Genomic DNA, 19,569 nt, shown 5'->3' on the forward strand with positions numbered 1-19,569 from the left:
GATGGAGGTTAAAGAGGAAGAAGGGAAGATCGGTTAATTTTAGATTGAAAGCTACTTTGTAGAAGGATTTCATGCTAGCTTTTGGTGAGTTTTGACTATGCATGTATGCTAGGAGTAAGGTGAGGTTGTTTAGGTTTTGGGTGTTGGCTGGTTGGGGAGTTTGGTTTGTTTTAGTTGGAGTAGTGTCTATTGTTTCCTCAGTAGTGGAGAAATCTTCGTCATAGGTTAGATTAGGTTTAGCTGATTGAGTTTCCATGGGGGAGGCATGTGATGTGGAGGATTGTGAAGGTGTTTGTGGGATGGGTGTAGCTGATGATTTCATAGTGTTTGTGTTTTGTTGTTGTGCTTGCTTGTGGGAGAGCGTTGTTACCATATTGGCTGTAGGGTGCTTGGATGAGGGTCGTGTTGTGGTGGTCATTTTGAGGTTTGTTTTGCATGCGGGGGTTGATGTTTTGGCTATGTGAGATGTGGGAGGGTTCGTGGTTGGTTGAGTGGCTGCTTGTATGTGTGAGGTGGGTGCGGTTTCTCGGTAGGGGCCCCAGACAGAGCTGTCGGTTATGGGTGTGGTGTTTGTTTGTGGGATGGTGTTTGGGTGTGGTGTAGGGAGGAGTGGTTTAGATGCAGGTGTAGCAAATTTTCGTGTTTGGATTTTAGCCGTGTCTATGTTTATGTGTTTGTTGGCCTGCTGGGTGAGTGTGTGTCTGTATGGGCATTGGTTTGAGAGTGAAGTGTGTTGGGTGGATTTGCAGTGGATGCACCGGGGTGTGCATGTGCCTGGGCAGTCTGTTTGTGCGCATTTTTTACATTTAGTTTTACGGTATGTGCATTGGGAGGCAGTGTGGTTGTATTTGAGGCACTTTGTACATTGCTTAACCTGCTTTATATAGGGTTTGACTTCTAAGTTGGTGTGGGCTCCGAAGGATATGTGTTTGGGGGCTTCAGGGAATTTAGCGGTCTTTTTGAAGTTGATTATGACAATGGAGGTTGGGACCGTTTTTCCGTTTCTAGTTGAGGTTATTCTACGCGTGCTGGTGATTAGGGGTTGAGGGTTTTGGTCTTGGTTTATGTTAGCTTCTAGAGAGTATAATTGTAAGTCCTCAGTTGTTTCCCTTGGGTTAACCCTAATTACGCCTCGTGTATATTGTTGCCAATTAGGTGTTTGTTTGATTACTGTGACGTGGAATATTTGAGTTATTTTATTTGCTGCGTTGTAAGATTCTCGGTTAGGGAAGATTATCTGGTATCCTTTGTTGGCTTGTTTAATATTGTTGTAATTTATTTTTTCTCTTTTAAACCAAAGTCCTATTTTATCTGCCGAAAGTTCTAGTGAGAGAGTGGTGCCTGAGCCTGCTGAGAAGAAGTAGAGGGCGAAGGTCGTGAGGAAGGCGGCCGGGGAGGGTGTGGGCGATGGAGGTGGAGTGGATGTGTCGAGTTTGCGTTTTTTGGTGTTTTGAGGTGGCGAGTTAGCTGGTTTGGTGGGGGTGGTGTGTGTCGTGTTTTCGCCATACTCGGTCGGGACGATGTTTTCGAGTGACCTCCCGGAAGTGTTGTGCGCTTCCGCAGGCGTGGGTGAGTTAGGAGCTGGCATGGCTGTCTGCGAGTGTGGCGTTGCGGGTGTCAGTCATGTTGTTTGGAGAGTTGGAGAGCGTGTGTTGTGGTGAGTGGTGGTGGAGTGGGAGTGGTGTTTTGGGGAGGTGAGCTGGTTTGTTGTTTTTACTTGGTGAGTTGTGTTTAGGAGGCGGAGGAGGTTGCGGTGGTTATTTGTTGTTGGTTTTAGTAGGAGGGTTTGTGAAATGGATTAATTATTAAAGATTTATTTTGTTGCTGGAAGGCTGGGATTAGGTGAGACAAGTGGAAAGCGGGGATTAGGAGATATTTAGTCGAAGGAGTGGAGGTATGTGAGTGGTGGGCGTGGGTGGTGAGTAGGAAAGAGCGTGCGTTGTGTTAAGGAGAAGGGGGGATTAGGTGTTTTTTTGTTTTTAGGAGTTGGGTCAAAGGGTGTGTTTGAGTGGTGGGCGTGGGTAGCGAGTAGAAATGAGTGCGAGCTGTGTTAGGGAGATGGGGGAGGATAAGGTGTTGGTTATTTATAAGAGTTGAGTGTTGTTGTTGGTTTTAAGGATTTAGGGGTTTTGTGATTAATTCGGTGAGAGTGATATAACACAAGCATCTCCTCCTCCCTTGACTTCTCTTCGTGCAGCTTGCAATGGAGAAACAGAACCACGCAAGACATGTATTCCTTCACCATCACCGTTACCCAGCCTTGACCCAACCGAAACCCTTTGCTTCAGTCCAGCACCCACAGAGTCCACTGTTGCAGTCAACCCATTGTTGGACAAGGACCTCCGAGGTGTCTTGGTTTCCGAGTGCAAGCAGACCAACTTTCCAAGTATGCTCTTTCAGTCCATGTTGCCAGGAAACCAGTTACCACTGACAACCAGAGAGTGTGAACTATTGAAAAGGTAGAGTGCAATTCAAATATCTATTCTTAAAGTGTGTTTATTCTTCATTGTGTCAGTGTTATACGGTATTTGAAAAGAGACGACGAACGTGTGTGTGTTGTATAGATGATGACTAAATGAAATGAGCGTACGACTCTGTAAAGATAATGTGTGTAATATTTGTTTTCATCTTCTTTTAGATTCCACCATCTAGAGAGGTTCTATGCAGACCAGGTGCGAGAGCTTTCTACGTTGTTTCGTTTCCATGCGTCCAGTATCGAGATGAGGAGGATGGAGGTGATGGCTGATACCAGCCTGACATGCCATTACCGAGACTGGCTGAGTCATCATTTTGATACCCAAATACATCAGGTATGTTTCCTGTCAATGTTAGGGGACAAAACGAAGGTGTAAAGAAACAACTTATGATATCATTCATACGTGACATATCGACTATCTGACATTAGCTTTTTGTTCTCTCTGCCTTCAGGTGATTGATCGAGTCGAGAAAAGTCTCAGTCTTCTAGAAGAGAAAGAGAAGAAAAGTATGGAGATTCAGATGAACACCCTCGTCCCTGGAGTCAAGCGAAGACCACCATTGTCCAAGCGAGCCGTTCAGCTGATGGAGGGCTGGTATCAGTCCAATCTGCACCATCCCTATCCTTCTGCTATCGTATATGAATCTCTCGCTGTTGCTGGTAACGTCACCGTGGAGCAAGACAAGAAGTGGTTCGGCAACAAACGCAACAGAAACAGCAACACCAGGACAAGATCCGAAATCGCCAAGAGGAAATTCCGTAATCGTCATGGGATTCAGGAGTATCATATCCTCAGGGCTCTTGAGTGTGGTTACTAAATATGTTATTTAACCTATATCTTCGTATATCTACCCATGTGCTGTGTATGATGCTATAATAGTGCTATATCTGTTTGAGTGAATGGTGTATTATGTGTTGTTAATTGTAACATGTGCTTCTTGTGTGAAAGTGTTAATTGCATGTAATACGTGACAGAGTGCTTATTTGTTATGTTTGCTCAAATAATAAACCAGTATCACATCACACATGACTTGTTCTTGATATAACCACGCAACAACGTCTATGCATTGAAGATAAATAATCATATACACCTGACGTTCGAAGACCTATCGTGAAAGGAACATTATTTGAACTTTTTTGGCCTCCATGCTTCCCGCGAACCAAGGATTCATGTATTACCCAGATATCATGTCAGAAAATCGTAATACACATTTGAAATGGTTATGTAACATGCATGATACGATTCATGTATGGCACTTCAGTCCATCATGGGAACACAATGACATCATGTTCGTTTTTCACCCTGCACGCTTCTCCTTGGTGTGCATAATATGAAATACAGGCGTGCAATTATAAAGTTTCATGTCCTTATCTATACATGTACTTGAACGCAATTATAAAGTTTCATGTCCTTATCTATACATGTACTAGAACACACACATTAACGACCACATGATACAATGAAAACCAAGTGCAATTTAAGAACAACTATGAGTTTACAGACTGCTTTCACTTTGTCATATCAGCATACGCACACGACATCGAATAAGTTCAGATTCTTCGAAGACGCTATAACACAAGTTTATTATTGTATTTCTTTGGGGGTTTCTATCTAAATATTAGTTGTGTCCTCACTGTCCCCTGTACAGACTAAACTAGTATCCAGTATACATCGATATTCCTTCATATTCGACTTCCAATCAATGTATCAAATAAAAGATGTGGTTGGATGAGAGCTAAGTGTGAACCAAACTCAAATACACAGAGCTTGAGTTGTGTGATTAGAGTTCAAAGGTAAGCACTCGAAGTGAGTATGTTTTGACAAGAAGCGGACTCTTTCACAAAAACGGAGCGTCGGGTCCGTTTATCAATCAGTAAGGAAAGGATTAATTAACTTTCGTATTCTGTAATGGCTATTCTAGGTGATGCATGTAAAGATGTGTTGATAGGTGATTTCTTCTCACCTGACATGGTATATATGGACGCGGTTGTTTTCCACAACAGACATCATTCACTCTCAGTATTCATCAATCCATACCAGTGAATAAAGTGACAACGGAACATTAAAGATGGCTGGCATCGATCTGTCGTATACTCCCTGCTTTTTGGAAGATGATATATTCACCTTCGAGACATGTGATCGTAGTGAAATTCAAATCCTAGGTATGGTATTTCTATTAATTATTCTATTAAGTGTGTGATATTTTAATTTCAAAGAGGAATCATTACCGTAATCTCCATATGTTGTTGAAATAATGAACTATCATTTCTTTATGTTTCAGATACAACACAAGACTGTGACATCACAGCTGGCGTATCCGAGTCTGAATTCCAGGATTCCCTCAACGCCCTCTTCAAGACCATTGAAGAACACTGTGATGATGAGCCTGATAATACATCTATGTCCGCAGATTTGGATATAACACAAGCATCTCCTCCTCCCTTGACTTCTCTTCGTGCAGCTTGCAATGGAGAAACAGAACTACGCAAGACATGTATTCCTTCACCATCACCGTTACCCAGCCTTGACCCAACCGAAACCCTTTGCTTCAGTCCAGCACCCACAGAGTCCACTGTTGCAGTCAACCCATTGTTGGACAAGGACCTCCGAGGTGTCTTGGTTTCCGAGTGCAAGCAGACCAACTTTCCAAGTATGCTCTTTCAGTCCATGTTGCCAGGAAACCAGTTACCACTGACAACCAGAGAGTGTGAACTATTGAAAAGGTAGAGTGCAATTCAAATATCTATTCTTAAAGTGTGTTTATTCTTCATTGTGTCAGTGTTATACGGTATTTGAAAAGAGACGACGAACGTGTGTGTTGTATAGATGATGACTAAATGAAATGAGCGTACGACTCTGTAAAGATAATGTGTGTAATATTTGTTTTCATCTTCTTTTAGATTCCACCATCTAGAGAGGTTCTATGCAGACCAGGTGCGAGAGCTTTCTACGTTGTTTCGTTTCCATGCGTCCAGTATCGAGATGAGGAGGATGGAGGTGATGGCTGATACCAGCCTGACATGCCATTACCGAGACTGGCTGAGTCATCATTTTGATACCCAAATACATCAGGTATGTTTCCTGTCAATGTTAGAGGACAAAACGAAGGTGTAAAGAAACAACTTATGATATCATTCATACGTGACATATCGACTATCTAACATTAGCTTTTTGTTCTTTCTGCCTTTAGGTGATTGATCGAGTCGAGAAAAGTCTCAGTCTTCTAGAAGAGAAAGAGAAGAAAAGTATGGAGATTCAGATGAACACCCTCGTCCCTGGAGTCAAGCGAAGACCACCATTGTCCAAGCGAGCCGTTCAGCTGATGGAGGGCTGGTATCAGTCCAATCTGCACCATCCCTATCCTTCTGCTATCGTATATAAATCTCTCGCTGTTGCTGGTAACGTCACCGTGGAGCAAGTCAAGAAGTGGTTCGGCAACAAACGCAACAGAAACAGCAACACCAGGACAAGATCCGAAATCGCCAAGAGGAAATTCCGTAATCGTCATGGGATTCAGGAGTATCATATCCTCAGGGCTCTTGAGTGTGGTTACTAAATATGTTATTTAACCTATATCTTCGTATATCTACCCATGTGCTGTGTATGATGCTATTATAGTGCTATATCTGTTTGAGTGAATGGTGTATTATGTGTTGTTAATTGTAACATGTGCTTCTTGTGTGAAAGTGTTAATTGCATGTAATACGTGACAGAGTGCTTATTTGTTATGTTTGCTCAAATAATAAACCAGTATCACATCACACATGACTTGTTCTTGATTTAACCACGCAACAACGTCTATGCATTGAAGATAAATAATCATATACACCTGACGTTCGAAGACCTATCGTGAAAGGAACATTATTTGAACTTTTTTGGCCTCCATGCTTCCCGCGAACCAAGGGTTCATGTATTACCCAGATATCATGTCAGAAAATCGTAATACACATTTGAAATGGTTATGTAACATGCATGATACGATTCATGTATGGCACTTCAGTCCATCATGGGAACACAATGACATCATGTTCGTTTTTCACCCTGCACGCTTCTCCTTGGTGTGCATAATATGAAATACAGGCGTGCAATTATAAAGTTTCATGTCCTTATCTATACATGTACTTGAACGCAATTATAAAGTTTCATGTCCTTATCTATACATGTACTAGAACACACACATTAACGACCACATGAAAACCAAGTGCAATTTAAGAACAACTATGAGTTTACAGACTGCTTTCACTTTGTCATATCAGCATACGCACACGACATCAAATAAGTTCGGATTCTTCGAAGACGCTATAACACAAGTTTATTATTGTATTTCTTTGGGGGTTTCTATCTAAATATTAGTTGTGTCCTCACTGTCCCCTGTACAGACTAAACTAGTATCCAGTATACATCGATATTCCTTCATATTCGACTTCCAATCAATGTATCAAATAAAAGATGTTACTTACTTACTTACTTTGGAGATTTAACGTGCGCTTTCCGACTGATGCGTATTTCGCACACGGGCCCGGCCAGGCCATTTAATGTGTTTCCGAAAGGGGCGAAGGTGGTCTGTGCAACCCAAGAGGGGGGTTTTAGGGGTTGCTTATATAGAATTTGGGAATTTTGAGATTTGGAATAGATGCCGATGGGATTGGGGAGGAGAACTAAGGGAGCTGGGTATGGTGGATGTTTGTTTGTTTATGTGATTTTGATTTGGTGAGTTATTGTGTTTTTAGATGCGTTTTATAAGATCCGTTTTCATTAAGAATACGCCTAAGGCCTTGAAGTTTTCTAGTTTATTTTGTGGGTTTAGTATTGCTTCTAGAGTTAGAGCCTTGTTTAGATTGAGGGTGGTTTGTAATGCGGTTCGATGTGTTAGGTAGTGTGTGCAGTGGATGAGTGCGTGTTCTGGGGTTTCTGGTTGTTTGCAGTGTGGGCAGTTACCTGTAGTGTGTTTTTTAATTTTTTTTAGGTGGTTATTTAGGTTGGTGTGTCCTGTTTGGAGTTTAGTGATTACTCTGTCGATTTTTTTGGATGGATGGAGAATTTTTGGTTTGGTTAGTGGTTTGCTGAGCAACAGAAACAGCAACACCAGGACAAGATCCGAAATCGCCAAGAGGAAAGTCCGTAATCGTCATGGGATTCAGGAGTATCATATCCTCAGGGCTCTTGAGTGTGGTTACTAAATATGTTATTTAACCTATATCTTCGTATATCTACCCATGTGCTGTGTATGATGCTATAATAGTGCTATATCTGTTTGAGTGAATGGTGTATTATGTGTTGTTAATTGTAACATGTGCTTCTTGTGTGAAAGTGTTAATTGCATGTAATACGTGACAGAGTGCTTATTTGTTATGTTTGCTCAAATAATAAACCAGTATCACATCACACATGACTTGTTCTTGATATAACCACGCAACAACGTCTATGCATTGAAGATAAATAATCATATACACCTGACGTTCGAAGACCTATCGTGAAAGGAACATTATTTGAACTTTTTTGGCCTCCATGCTTCCCGCGAACCAAGGATTCATGTATTACCCAGATATCATGTCAGAAAATCGTAATACACATTTGAAATGGTTATGTAACATGCATGATACGATTCATGTATGGCACTTCAGTCCATCATGGGAACACAATGACATCATGTTCGTTTTTCACCCTGCACGCTTCTCCTTGGTGTGCATAATATGAAATACAGGCGTGCAATTATAAAGTTTCATGTCCTTATCTATACATGTACTTGAACGCAATTATAAAGTTTCATGTCCTTATCTATACATGTACTAGAACACACACATTAACGACCACATGAAAACCAAGTGCAATTTAAGAACAACTATGAGTTTACAGACTGCTTTCACTTTGTCATATCAGCATACGCACACGACATCAAATAAGTTCGGATTCTTCGAAGACGCTATAACACAAGTTTATTATTGTATTTCTTTGGGGGTTTCTATCTAAATATTAGTTGTGTCCTCACTGTCCCCTGTACAGACTAAACTAGTATCCAGTATACATCGATATTCCTTCATATTCGACTTCCAATCAATGTATCAAATAAAAGATGTTACTTACTTACTTACTTTGGAGATTTAACGTGCGCTTTCCGACTGATGCGTATTTCGCACACGGGCCCGGCCAGGCCATTTAATGTGTTTCCGAAAGGGGCGAAGGTGGTCTGTGCAACCCAAGAGGGGGGTTTTAGGGGTTGCTTATATAGAATTTGGGAATTTTGAGATTTGGAATAGATGCCGATGGGATTGGGGAGGAGAACTAAGGGAGCTGGGTATGGTGGATGTTTGTTTGTTTATGTGATTTTGATTTGGTGAGTTATTGTGTTTTTAGATGCGTTTTATAAGATCCGTTTTGATTAAGAATACGCCTAAGGCCTTGAAGTTTTCTAGTTTATTTTGTGGGTTTAGTATTGCTTCTAGAGTTAGAGCCTTGTTTAGATTGAGGGTGGTTTGTAATGCGGTTCGATGTGTTAGGTAGTGTGTGCAGTGGATGAGTGCGTGTTCTGGGGTTTCTGGTTGTTTGCAGTGTGGGCAGTTACCTGTAGTGTGTTTTTTAATTTTTTTTAGGTGGTTATTTAGGTTGGTGTGTCCTGTTTGGAGTTTAGTGATTACTCTGTCGATTTTTTTGGATGGATGGAGAATTTTTGGTTTGGTTAGTGGTTTGCTGAGCAACAGAAACAGCAACACCAGGACAAGATCCGAAATCGCCAAGAGGAAAGTCCGTAATCGTCATGGGATTCAGGAGTATCATATCCTCAGGGCTCTTGAGTGTGGTTACTAAATATGTTATTTAACCTATATCTTCGTATATCTACCCATGTGCTGTGTATGATGCTATAATAGTGCTATATCTGTTTGAGTGAATGGTGTATTATGTGTTGTTAATTGTAACATGTGCTTCTTGTGTGAAAGTGTTAATTGCATGTAATACGTGACAGAGTGCTTATTTGTTATGTTTGCTCAAATAATAAACCAGTATCACATCACACATGACTTGTTCTTGATATAACCACGCAACAACGTCTATGCATTGAAGATAAATAATCATATACACCTGACGTTCGAAGACCTATCGTGAAAGGAACATTATTTGAACTTTTTTGGCCTCCATGCTTCCCGCGAACCAAGGATTCATGTATTACCCAGATATCATGTCAGAAAATCGTAATACACATTTGAAATGGTTATGTAACATGCATGATACGATTCATGTATGGCACTTCAGTCCATCATGGGAACACAATGACATCATGTTCGTTTTTCACCCTGCACGCTTCTCCTTGGTGTGCATAATATGAAATACAGGCGTGCAATTATAAAGTTTCATGTCCTTATCTATACATGTACTTGAACGCAATTATAAAGTTTCATGTCCTTATCTATACATGTACTAGAACACACACATTAACGACCACATGATACAATGAAAACCAAGTGCAATTTAAGAACAACTATGAGTTTACAGACTGCTTTCACTTTGTCATATCAGCATACGCACACGACATCGAATAAGTTCAGATTCTTCGAAGACGCTATAACACAAGTTTATTATTGTATTTCTTTGGGGGTTTCTATCTAAATATTAGTTGTGTCCTCACTGTCCCCTGTACAGACTAAACTAGTATCCAGTATACATCGATATTCCTTCATATTCGACTTCCAATCAATGTATCAAATAAAAGATGTGGTTGGATGAGAGCTAAGTGTGAACCAAACTCAAATACACAGAGCTTGAGTTGTGTGATTAGAGTTCAAAGGTAAGCACTCGAAGTGAGTATGTTTTGACAAGAAGCGGACTCTTTCACAAAAACGGAGCGTCGGGTCCGTTTATCAATCAGTAAGGAAAGGATTAATTAACTTTCGTATTCTGTAATGGCTATTCTAGGTGATGCATGTAAAGATGTGTTGATAGGTGATTTCTTCTCACCTGACATGGTATATATGGACGCGGTTGTTTTCCACAACAGACATCATTCACTCTCAGTATTCATCAATCCATACCAGTGAATAAAGTGACAACGGAACATTAAAGATGGCTGGCATCGATCTGTCGTATACTCCCTGCTTTTTGGAAGATGATATATTCACCTTCGAGACATGTGATCGTAGTGAAATTCAAATCCTAGGTATGGTATTTCTATTAATTATTCTATTAAGTGTGTGATATTTTAATTTCAAAGAGGAATCATTACCGTAATCTCCATATGTTGTTGAAATAATGAACTATCATTTCTTTATGTTTCAGATACAACACAAGACTGTGACATCACAGCTGGCGTATCCGAGTCTGAATTCCAGGATTCCCTCAACGCCCTCTTCAAGACCATTGAAGAACACTGTGATGATGAGCCTGATAATACATCTATGTCCGCAGATTTGGATATAACACAAGCATCTCCTCCTCCCTTGACTTCTCTTCGTGCAGCTTGCAATGGAGAAACAGAACTACGCAAGACATGTATTCCTTCACCATCACCGTTACCCAGCCTTGACCCAACCGAAACCCTTTGCTTCAGTCCAGCACCCACAGAGTCCACTGTTGCAGTCAACCCATTGTTGGACAAGGACCTCCGAGGTGTCTTGGTTTCCGAGTGCAAGCAGACCAACTTTCCAAGTATGCTCTTTCAGTCCATGTTGCCAGGAAACCAGTTACCACTGACAACCAGAGAGTGTGAACTATTGAAAAGGTAGAGTGCAATTCAAATATCTATTCTTAAAGTGTGTTTATTCTTCATTGTGTCAGTGTTATACGGTATTTGAAAAGAGACGACGAACGTGTGTGTTGTATAGATGATGACTAAATGAAATGAGCGTACGACTCTGTAAAGATAATGTGTGTAATATTTGTTTTCATCTTCTTTTAGATTCCACCATCTAGAGAGGTTCTATGCAGACCAGGTGCGAGAGCTTTCTACGTTGTTTCGTTTCCATGCGTCCAGTATCGAGATGAGGAGGATGGAGGTGATGGCTGATACCAGCCTGACATGCCATTACCGAGACTGGCTGAGTCATCATTTTGATACCCAAATACATCAGGTATGTTTCCTGTCAATGTTAGAGGACAAAACGAAGGTGTAAAGAAACAACTTATGATATCATTCATACGTGACATATCGACTATCTAACATTAGCTTTTTGTTCTTTCTGCCTTTAGGTGATTGATCGAGTCGAGAAAAGTCTCAGTCTTCTAGAAGAGAAAGAGAAGAAAAGTATGGAGATTCAGATGAACACCCTCGTCCCTGGAGTCAAGCGAAGACCACCATTGTCCAAGCGAGCCGTTCAGCTGATGGAGGGCTGGTATCAGTCCAATCTGCACCATCCCTATCCTTCTGCTATCGTATATAAATCTCTCGCTGTTGCTGGTAACGTCACCGTGGAGCAAGTCAAGAAGTGGTTCGGCAACAAACGCAACAGAAACAGCAACACCAGGACAAGATCCGAAATCGCCAAGAGGAAATTCCGTAATCGTCATGGGATTCAGGAGTATCATATCCTCAGGGCTCTTGAGTGTGGTTACTAAATATGTTATTTAACCTATATCTTCGTATATCTACCCATGTGCTGTGTATGATGCTATTATAGTGCTATATCTGTTTGAGTGAATGGTGTATTATGTGTTGTTAATTGTAACATGTGCTTCTTGTGTGAAAGTGTTAATTGCATGTAATACGTGACAGAGTGCTTATTTGTTATGTTTGCTCAAATAATAAACCAGTATCACATCACACATGACTTGTTCTTGATTTAACCACGCAACAACGTCTATGCATTGAAGATAAATAATCATATACACCTGACGTTCGAAGACCTATCGTGAAAGGAACATTATTTGAACTTTTTTGGCCTCCATGCTTCCCGCGAACCAAGGGTTCATGTATTACCCAGATATCATGTCAGAAAATCGTAATACACATTTGAAATGGTTATGTAACATGCATGATACGATTCATGTATGGCACTTCAGTCCATCATGGGAACACAATGACATCATGTTCGTTTTTCACCCTGCACGCTTCTCCTTGGTGTGCATAATATGAAATACAGGCGTGCAATTATAAAGTTTCATGTCCTTATCTATACATGTACTTGAACGCAATTATAAAGTTTCATGTCCTTATCTATACATGTACTAGAACACACACATTAACGACCACATGAAAACCAAGTGCAATTTAAGAACAACTATGAGTTTACAGACTGCTTTCACTTTGTCATATCAGCATACGCACACGACATCAAATAAGTTCGGATTCTTCGAAGACGCTATAACACAAGTTTATTATTGTATTTCTTTGGGGGTTTCTATCTAAATATTAGTTGTGTCCTCACTGTCCCCTGTACAGACTAAACTAGTATCCAGTATACATCGATATTCCTTCATATTCGACTTCCAATCAATGTATCAAATAAAAGATGTTACTTACTTACTTACTTTGGAGATTTAACGTGCGCTTTCCGACTGATGCGTATTTCGCACACGGGCCCGGCCAGGCCATTTAATGTGTTTCCGAAAGGGGCGAAGGTGGTCTGTGCAACCCAAGAGGGGGGTTTTAGGGGTTGCTTATATAGAATTTGGGAATTTTGAGATTTGGAATAGATGCCGATGGGATTGGGGAGGAGAACTAAGGGAGCTGGGTATGGTGGATGTTTGTTTGTTTATGTGATTTTGATTTGGTGAGTTATTGTGTTTTTAGATGCGTTTTATAAGATCCGTTTTGATTAAGAATACGCCTAAGGCCTTGAAGTTTTCTAGTTTATTTTGTGGGTTTAGTATTGCTTCTAGAGTTAGAGCCTTGTTTAGATTGAGGGTGGTTTGTAATGCGGTTCGATGTGTTAGGTAGTGTGTGCAGTGGATGAGTGCGTGTTCTGGGGTTTCTGGTTGTTTGCAGTGTGGGCAGTTACCTGTAGTGTGTTTTTTAATTTTTTTTAGGTGGTTATTTAGGTTGGTGTGTCCTGTTTGGAGTTTAGTGATTACTCTGTCGATTTTTTTGGATGGATGGAGAATTTTTGGTTTGGTTAGTGGTTTGCTGAGCAACAGAAACAGCAACACCAGGACAAGATCCGAAATCGCCAAGAGGAAATTCCGTAATCGTCATGGGATTCAGGAGTATCATATCCTCAGGGCTCTTGAGTGTGGTTACTAAATATGTTATTTAACCTATATCTTCGTATATCTACCCATGTGCTGTGTATGATGCTATAATAGTGCTATATCTGTTTGAGTGAATGGTGTATTATGTGTTGTTAATTGTAACATGTGCTTCTTGTGTGAAAGTGTTAATTGCATGTAATACGTGACAGAGTGCTTATTTGTTATGTTTGCTCAAATAATAAACCAGTATCACATCACACATGACTTGTTCTTGATTTAACCACGCAACAACGTCTATGCATTGAAGATAAATAATCATATACACCTGACGTTCGAAGACCTATCGTGAAAGGAACATTATTTGAACTTTTTTGGCCTCCATGCTTCCCGCGAACCAAGGGTTCATGTATTACCCAGATATCATGTCAGAAAATCGTAATACACATTTGAAATGGTTATGTAACATGCATGATACGATTCATGTATGGCACTTCAGTCCATCATGGGAACACAATGACATCATGTTCGTTTTTCACCCTGCACGCTTCTCCTTGGTGTGCATAATATGAAATACAGGCGTGCAATTATAAAGTTTCATGTCCTTATCTATACATGTACTTGAACGCAATTATAAAGTTTCATGTCCTTATCTATACATGTACTAGAACACACACATTAACGACCACATGAAAACCAAGTGCAATTTAAGAACAACTATGAGTTTACAGACTGCTTTCACTTTGTCATATCAGCATACGCACACGACATCAAATAAGTTCGGATTCTTCGAAGACGCTATAACACAAGTTTATTATTGTATTTCTTTGGGGGTTTCTATCTAAATATTAGTTGTGTCCTCACTGTCCCCTGTACAGACTAAACTAGTATCCAGTATACATCGATATTCCTTCATATTCGACTTCCAATCAATGTATCAAATAAAAGATGTTACTTACTTACTTACTTTGGAGATTTAACGTGCGCTTTCCGACTGATGCGTATTTCGCACACGGGCCCGGCCAGGCCATTTAATGTGTTTCCGAAAGGGGCGAAGGTGGTCTGTGCAACCCAAGAGGGGGGTTTTAGGGGTTGCTTATATAGAATTTGGGAATTTTGAGATTTGGAATAGATGCCGATGGGATTGGGGAGGAGAACTAAGGGAGCTGGGTATGGTGGATGTTTGTTTGTTTATGTGATTTTGATTTGGTGAGTTATTGTGTTTTTAGATGCGTTTTATAAGATCCGTTTTGATTAAGAATACGCCTAAGGCCTTGAAGTTTTCTAGTTTATTTTGTGGGTTTAGTATTGCTTCTAGAGTTAGAGCCTTGTTTAGATTGAGGGTGGTTTGTAATGCGGTTCGATGTGTTAGGTAGTGTGTGCAGTGGATGAGTGCGTGTTCTGGGGTTTCTGGTTGTTTGCAGTGTGGGCAGTTACCTGTAGTGTGTTTTTTAATTTTTTTTAGGTGGTTATTTAGGTTGGTGTGTCCTGTTTGGAGTTTAGTGATTACTCTGTCGATTTTTTTGGATGGATGGAGAATTTTTGGTTTGGTTAGTGGTTTGCTGAGCACTTTTTTGATTTGGCTATTTGAGTTTAGATATAGGTTATGCCATTTTTTGGTGATTTTTTGCTTGTTTACACTTTTAATTTCTGATTTTGAGATGGGTAAGTTTAAGCTTATTTCTGGGATTTTGAGGGATAGTTTAGCTGCTTTATCGGCGTTTTCATTACCGTATATTCCTACGTGGGCGGGTATCCACAAGAAGGTTATTTGTTTGCCTGCCTTAGTTAGGTCGTTGGAGCTTTTAAGTATTTGATTTATTAATTTAGGTCGGTTTTTGGTATTTTTGTTTTGGAGGGCTTGCAGTCCACTTAGGGAGTCGGTAAGTATTAGGATTTTTTTGTGGTTTTTGGATTCTTGATTATGGAGGGCTGAGGCCATGCCCATTAGTTCTGCCGTGAATATTGATTGGTTGTTTGGGAGTCGGAAGGATTGTGTGGTTTTAGTTGGTTGTGTGGTATGGACTCCGAAACCTGTGTGTTTGGAGGTCGGATCTGAGGATCCGTCCGTGTAAATGTGACACCAATTTGGCCAATTTTCATGTATGTATGCTAGTGTGGTAGTTTTAGCTATGTTTGGGTCGGTTTGTTTATTTATTTGGCTAGCTAGTGTTGTGTCTATTTTGGGTATTTTAAGTTTAGGGGTGAAGATATTTGATTGTTTGCAGTTTTGTTTAAGATTTTTAATTTGGTGTTCATTTAGGTAGTTTGTTATTCTTTGGGATATTGGGGTAAGTAAGGGGTGTTTACGAGCTAGAGCTTGGTTTTTGGGGCTGATGTTTTGGTTTATTAAGTTTTGGATGAGAGGGTTTGATTTGGACGCGGCCCAGAAATTTAAGCTTAGCTGTTCCCTGCGTAGACTTAGTGGCATTTCTCCTGTTAAGGCCTGAAGTGAGGTGTAGGAGGTGCCATGTTGGGTGCGTGTAATTAGTTTGAGAGTCTGATATTGTATTGAGTCAAGTTTTTTAGATAGAGAGTTGTTTAGGGTGTTGTATATGGCGCAGCCGTAGTCTAGTTTTGATCTAATTAGTGATATGTAGAGAGAGAGGAGGGTATCTTTGGATGCTCCCCAGTTAGAGCCAGTTAGGCATCTTAGGGTGTTTAGGTCTTTACTGCATTTAGTTGTTAGGTTTTGGATGTGAGCATCCCAGGTGAGATGTTCATCGAAAATAAGTCCTAAGAATTTGGTTTGTTTTTGAAATTTGATTGTTTGATTGTTTAGCTGCAGGATTGGGGAGGCGGGTTTCATGTTTTTATGTTTGAATACTATTCCTGTTGTTTTTTCTGAGTTAAGGGAGAAGCCCCATTTGTCAGCCCACTGTTGTATTTTATTAAGAGATTTTTGGAGTAAATTTTGGACCATGTTCATGCTTTTAGTGCGGATCCAGATGGCTCCATCATCCGCGAATTTTGATGTGTTTACTTTAGGGGATAGGCCCTCGAATAGATCGTTTATCATTATATTGAAGAGATTGGGGCTGAGAATACTGCCCTGTGGAGTACCATTTTCTAGGGGACATTGGTCCGATAGAGTTTGGTCTATACCCACGGTTATTTTACGATTGTTTAGGAAGTCCTGGATGTAGTTTATTATCTGACCTTTGAGTCCTATTTTTTTAAGTTTTTGTATTAGCCCATCGTGCCATACCATGTCGAAAGCTTTAGAGAAGTCTAAGAAGATGCCTGTGGTATATTGTTTATTTAGCTGTCCTGTCTTAATATCTTGTTCTAGTCGGGTGAGGTTATCTAGGGTTGAGCGGCCAGGAGTGAAACCGCTTTGATCTGGGTTTATGATGTTATTTTGGGTTAAGTAATGTTGTAATCTATTTTTAGCCATTGATTCCATTACTTTACATAAGTTTGAAGTTAGGGATATTGGTCTATATGAGTTAGCTTGATTAGCTGGTTTATTAGGTTTAGGGATTGGTATGACTAGGGCCTGTTTCCAGGGAGTAGGAACCTGTCCGTTTAGGTAGATGAGATTGTATAGTTTGAGTAGTGCCTGGAGTAGTTTTAGGGGGAGTTTTTTAATTATTTGGTAAGAAGTTAGGTCTAATCCTGGGGCTGTGCCCTTTTTCCTGTTTTGGATTACGTAGAGGAGCTCCTCCATTGTGTAGGGTTGATTTATTTCTAGATTGTTATTGTTTGGTTCTTTTGTGGGTTTGTTTTCTGTTTTAAGTTTATCTTGGAATTTTTTACTGAAGTTGGTGTTACTGCTAACGGCCGAAAAGTGGTTGGCGAGATTATTTGCTTTTTGGGCGGGGTTGGTTGAGTTGTCAATGTTAGGGGTTTTTTTATGTCGTTTTAAGCCTCTGATGGCGTGGATTTTGCGCCAGACCGTTCTGGCATCTGTACGGTTATTTATACCTTCGCAGAATTTTTTCCAGTCTCTACTTTTGGCTATTTGGACTAGTTTTTGAACCTGGTGGTTTAGTTCGTGGGCTATGTTTAAATATTTGTAGTCGCGTTTTGCTTTATTGAAGGCTGATTTACGTTTTCGTCTAGTCTGTTCTATTTCCTCATTCCACCATGGTACCGTCGGTTTGCCTGTCTTAGATGTTTTGAAGGGGATGGAGGTTTTGGCTGCGTTTATTATATAGTCTGTTAGGTTTTTACAATAGGTTTCTGGATCATTATTTTCTATTTCGTTTAAGTTAGCTTCGTTGCAGATATCTTGGAATTGGTCCCAGTTAGCTTTATTGTAATGGAATTTTGGTTCTTGGTTTTCTGTTTGGATTGGTACGTTTGTATTTCCTATGGTTATGTTTATGGGGAAGTGGTCACTACCTAGCGGGACGTCGTGCACTTCCCATTGAGTACTTTGGGCTAGATCTGCGGTGCATATGGTTAGGTCGATAGCCGACATTTTTTGGTTTATCTTATCGTACCTCGTGGGTTGGTTGCTATTAAGGAGTACTAGGTCGTTTGTTTCTATCCATTCGGAGATTAATTTGCCATGATTATCTATTTTATCATCTATGCTCCATGTAGGATGGTGAGCGTTAAAGTCTCCTAGGAATATAGTAGATTTATCGCTTATTTGGAGTAGTTTGTTTAGATCCTCAGGTTGGACTTTTTGTTCCGCCCAGTGGTAAATATTTATGATGTTTATGTTTCGGTTATTTAATGTGATTTTAATGCCGTTGGCTTCTAGGTTTGGCGTGTCTATTTTTATTTCTTCGTAATTTATATCTTCCCTGATAAATATGATTAGTCCTCCTGCGGCTCTTCTTGTTTTCGGTTTAGCTCTGTCAGTTCTAACTGAGTTGTAGTTAGGTAGTGTGAATTTGGATTTTTTTGAGAATTTGGTTTCCTGTATACAAGCAATGTGAGGGCCTTTATTTAGTTTAAATTTAGTTTTTAGTTCATGGCCGTGGGAGGTGAGTCCGTTGGCGTTCCACTGAAAAATATTTAGTCCTTCGAATATTGGGTTCGGGTGATTGGTGATTTATTTTTTATTTTTTATTTTATTCGGTGAGTTCTTTTAGATGGAGGTTAAAGAGGAAGAAGGGAAGATCGGTTAATTTTAGATTGAAAGCTACTTTGTAGAAGGATTTCATGCTAGCTTTTGGTGAGTTTTGACTATGCATGTATGCTAGGAGTAAGGTGAGGTTGTTTAGGTTTTGGGTGTTGGCTGGTTGGGGAGTTTGGTTTGTTTTAGTTGGAGTAGTGTCTATTGTTTCCTCAGTAGTGGAGAAATCTTCGTCATAGGTTAGATTAGGTTTAGCTGATTGAGTTTCCATGGGGGAGGCATGTGACGTGGAGGATTGTGAAGGTGTTTGTGGGATGGGTGTAGCTGATGATTTCATAGTGTTTGTGAATTGTTGTTGTGCTTGCTTGTGGGAGAGCGTTGTTACCATATGGGCTGTAGGGTGCTTGGATGAGGGTCGTGTTGTGGTGGTCATTTTGAGGTTTGTTTTGCATGCGGGGGTTGATGTTTTGGCTATGTGAGATGTGGGAGGGTTCGTGGTTGGTTGAGTGGCTGCTTGTATGTGTGAGGTGGGTGCGGTTTCTCGGTAGGGGCCCCAGACAGAGCTGTCGGTTATGGGTGTGGTGTTTGTTTGTGGGATGGTGTTTGGGTGTGGTGTAGGGAGGAGTGGTTTAGATGCAGGTGTAGCAAATTTTCGTGTTTGGATTTTAGCCGTGTCTATGTTTATGTGTTTGTTGGCCTGCTGGGTGAGTGTGTGTCTGTATGGGCATTGGTTTGAGAGTGAAGTGTGTTGGGTGGATTTGCAGTGGATGCACCAGGGTGTGCATGTGCCTGGGCAGTCTGTTTGTGCGCATTTTTTACATTTAGTTTTACGGTATGTGCATTGGGAGGCAGTGTGGTTGTATTTGAGGCACTTTGTACATTGCTTAACCTGCTTTATATAGGGTTTGACTTCTAAGTTGGTGTAGGCTCCGAAGGATATGTGTTTGG

At 40.5% G+C, this 19,569-nt stretch overlaps 1 protein-coding gene across 1 annotated transcript; it reads left to right on the top strand.

Annotated features, from left to right (window-relative positions):
- The first annotated feature begins 10,532 nt into the window (after window positions 1-10,532).
- On the top strand, window positions 10,533-12,020 carry LOC125384410. Its single transcript, XM_048403465.1, has 4 exons — window positions 10,533-10,626; window positions 10,773-11,187; window positions 11,365-11,536; window positions 11,655-12,020. Exons 1-4 carry the CDS (start codon window positions 10,533-10,535, stop codon window positions 12,018-12,020), a joined length of 1,047 nt encoding a protein of 348 aa, XP_048259422.1.
- Window positions 12,021-19,569: the final 7,549 nt, after the last annotated feature.

This window comes from Haliotis rufescens, unplaced genomic scaffold, assembly GCF_023055435.1.
Source record: "Haliotis rufescens isolate VD_foot unplaced genomic scaffold, xgHalRufe1.0.p SCAF_3, whole genome shotgun sequence".
In the NCBI taxonomy this organism is placed as follows: Eukaryota; Metazoa; Mollusca; class Gastropoda; order Lepetellida; family Haliotidae; genus Haliotis; species Haliotis rufescens.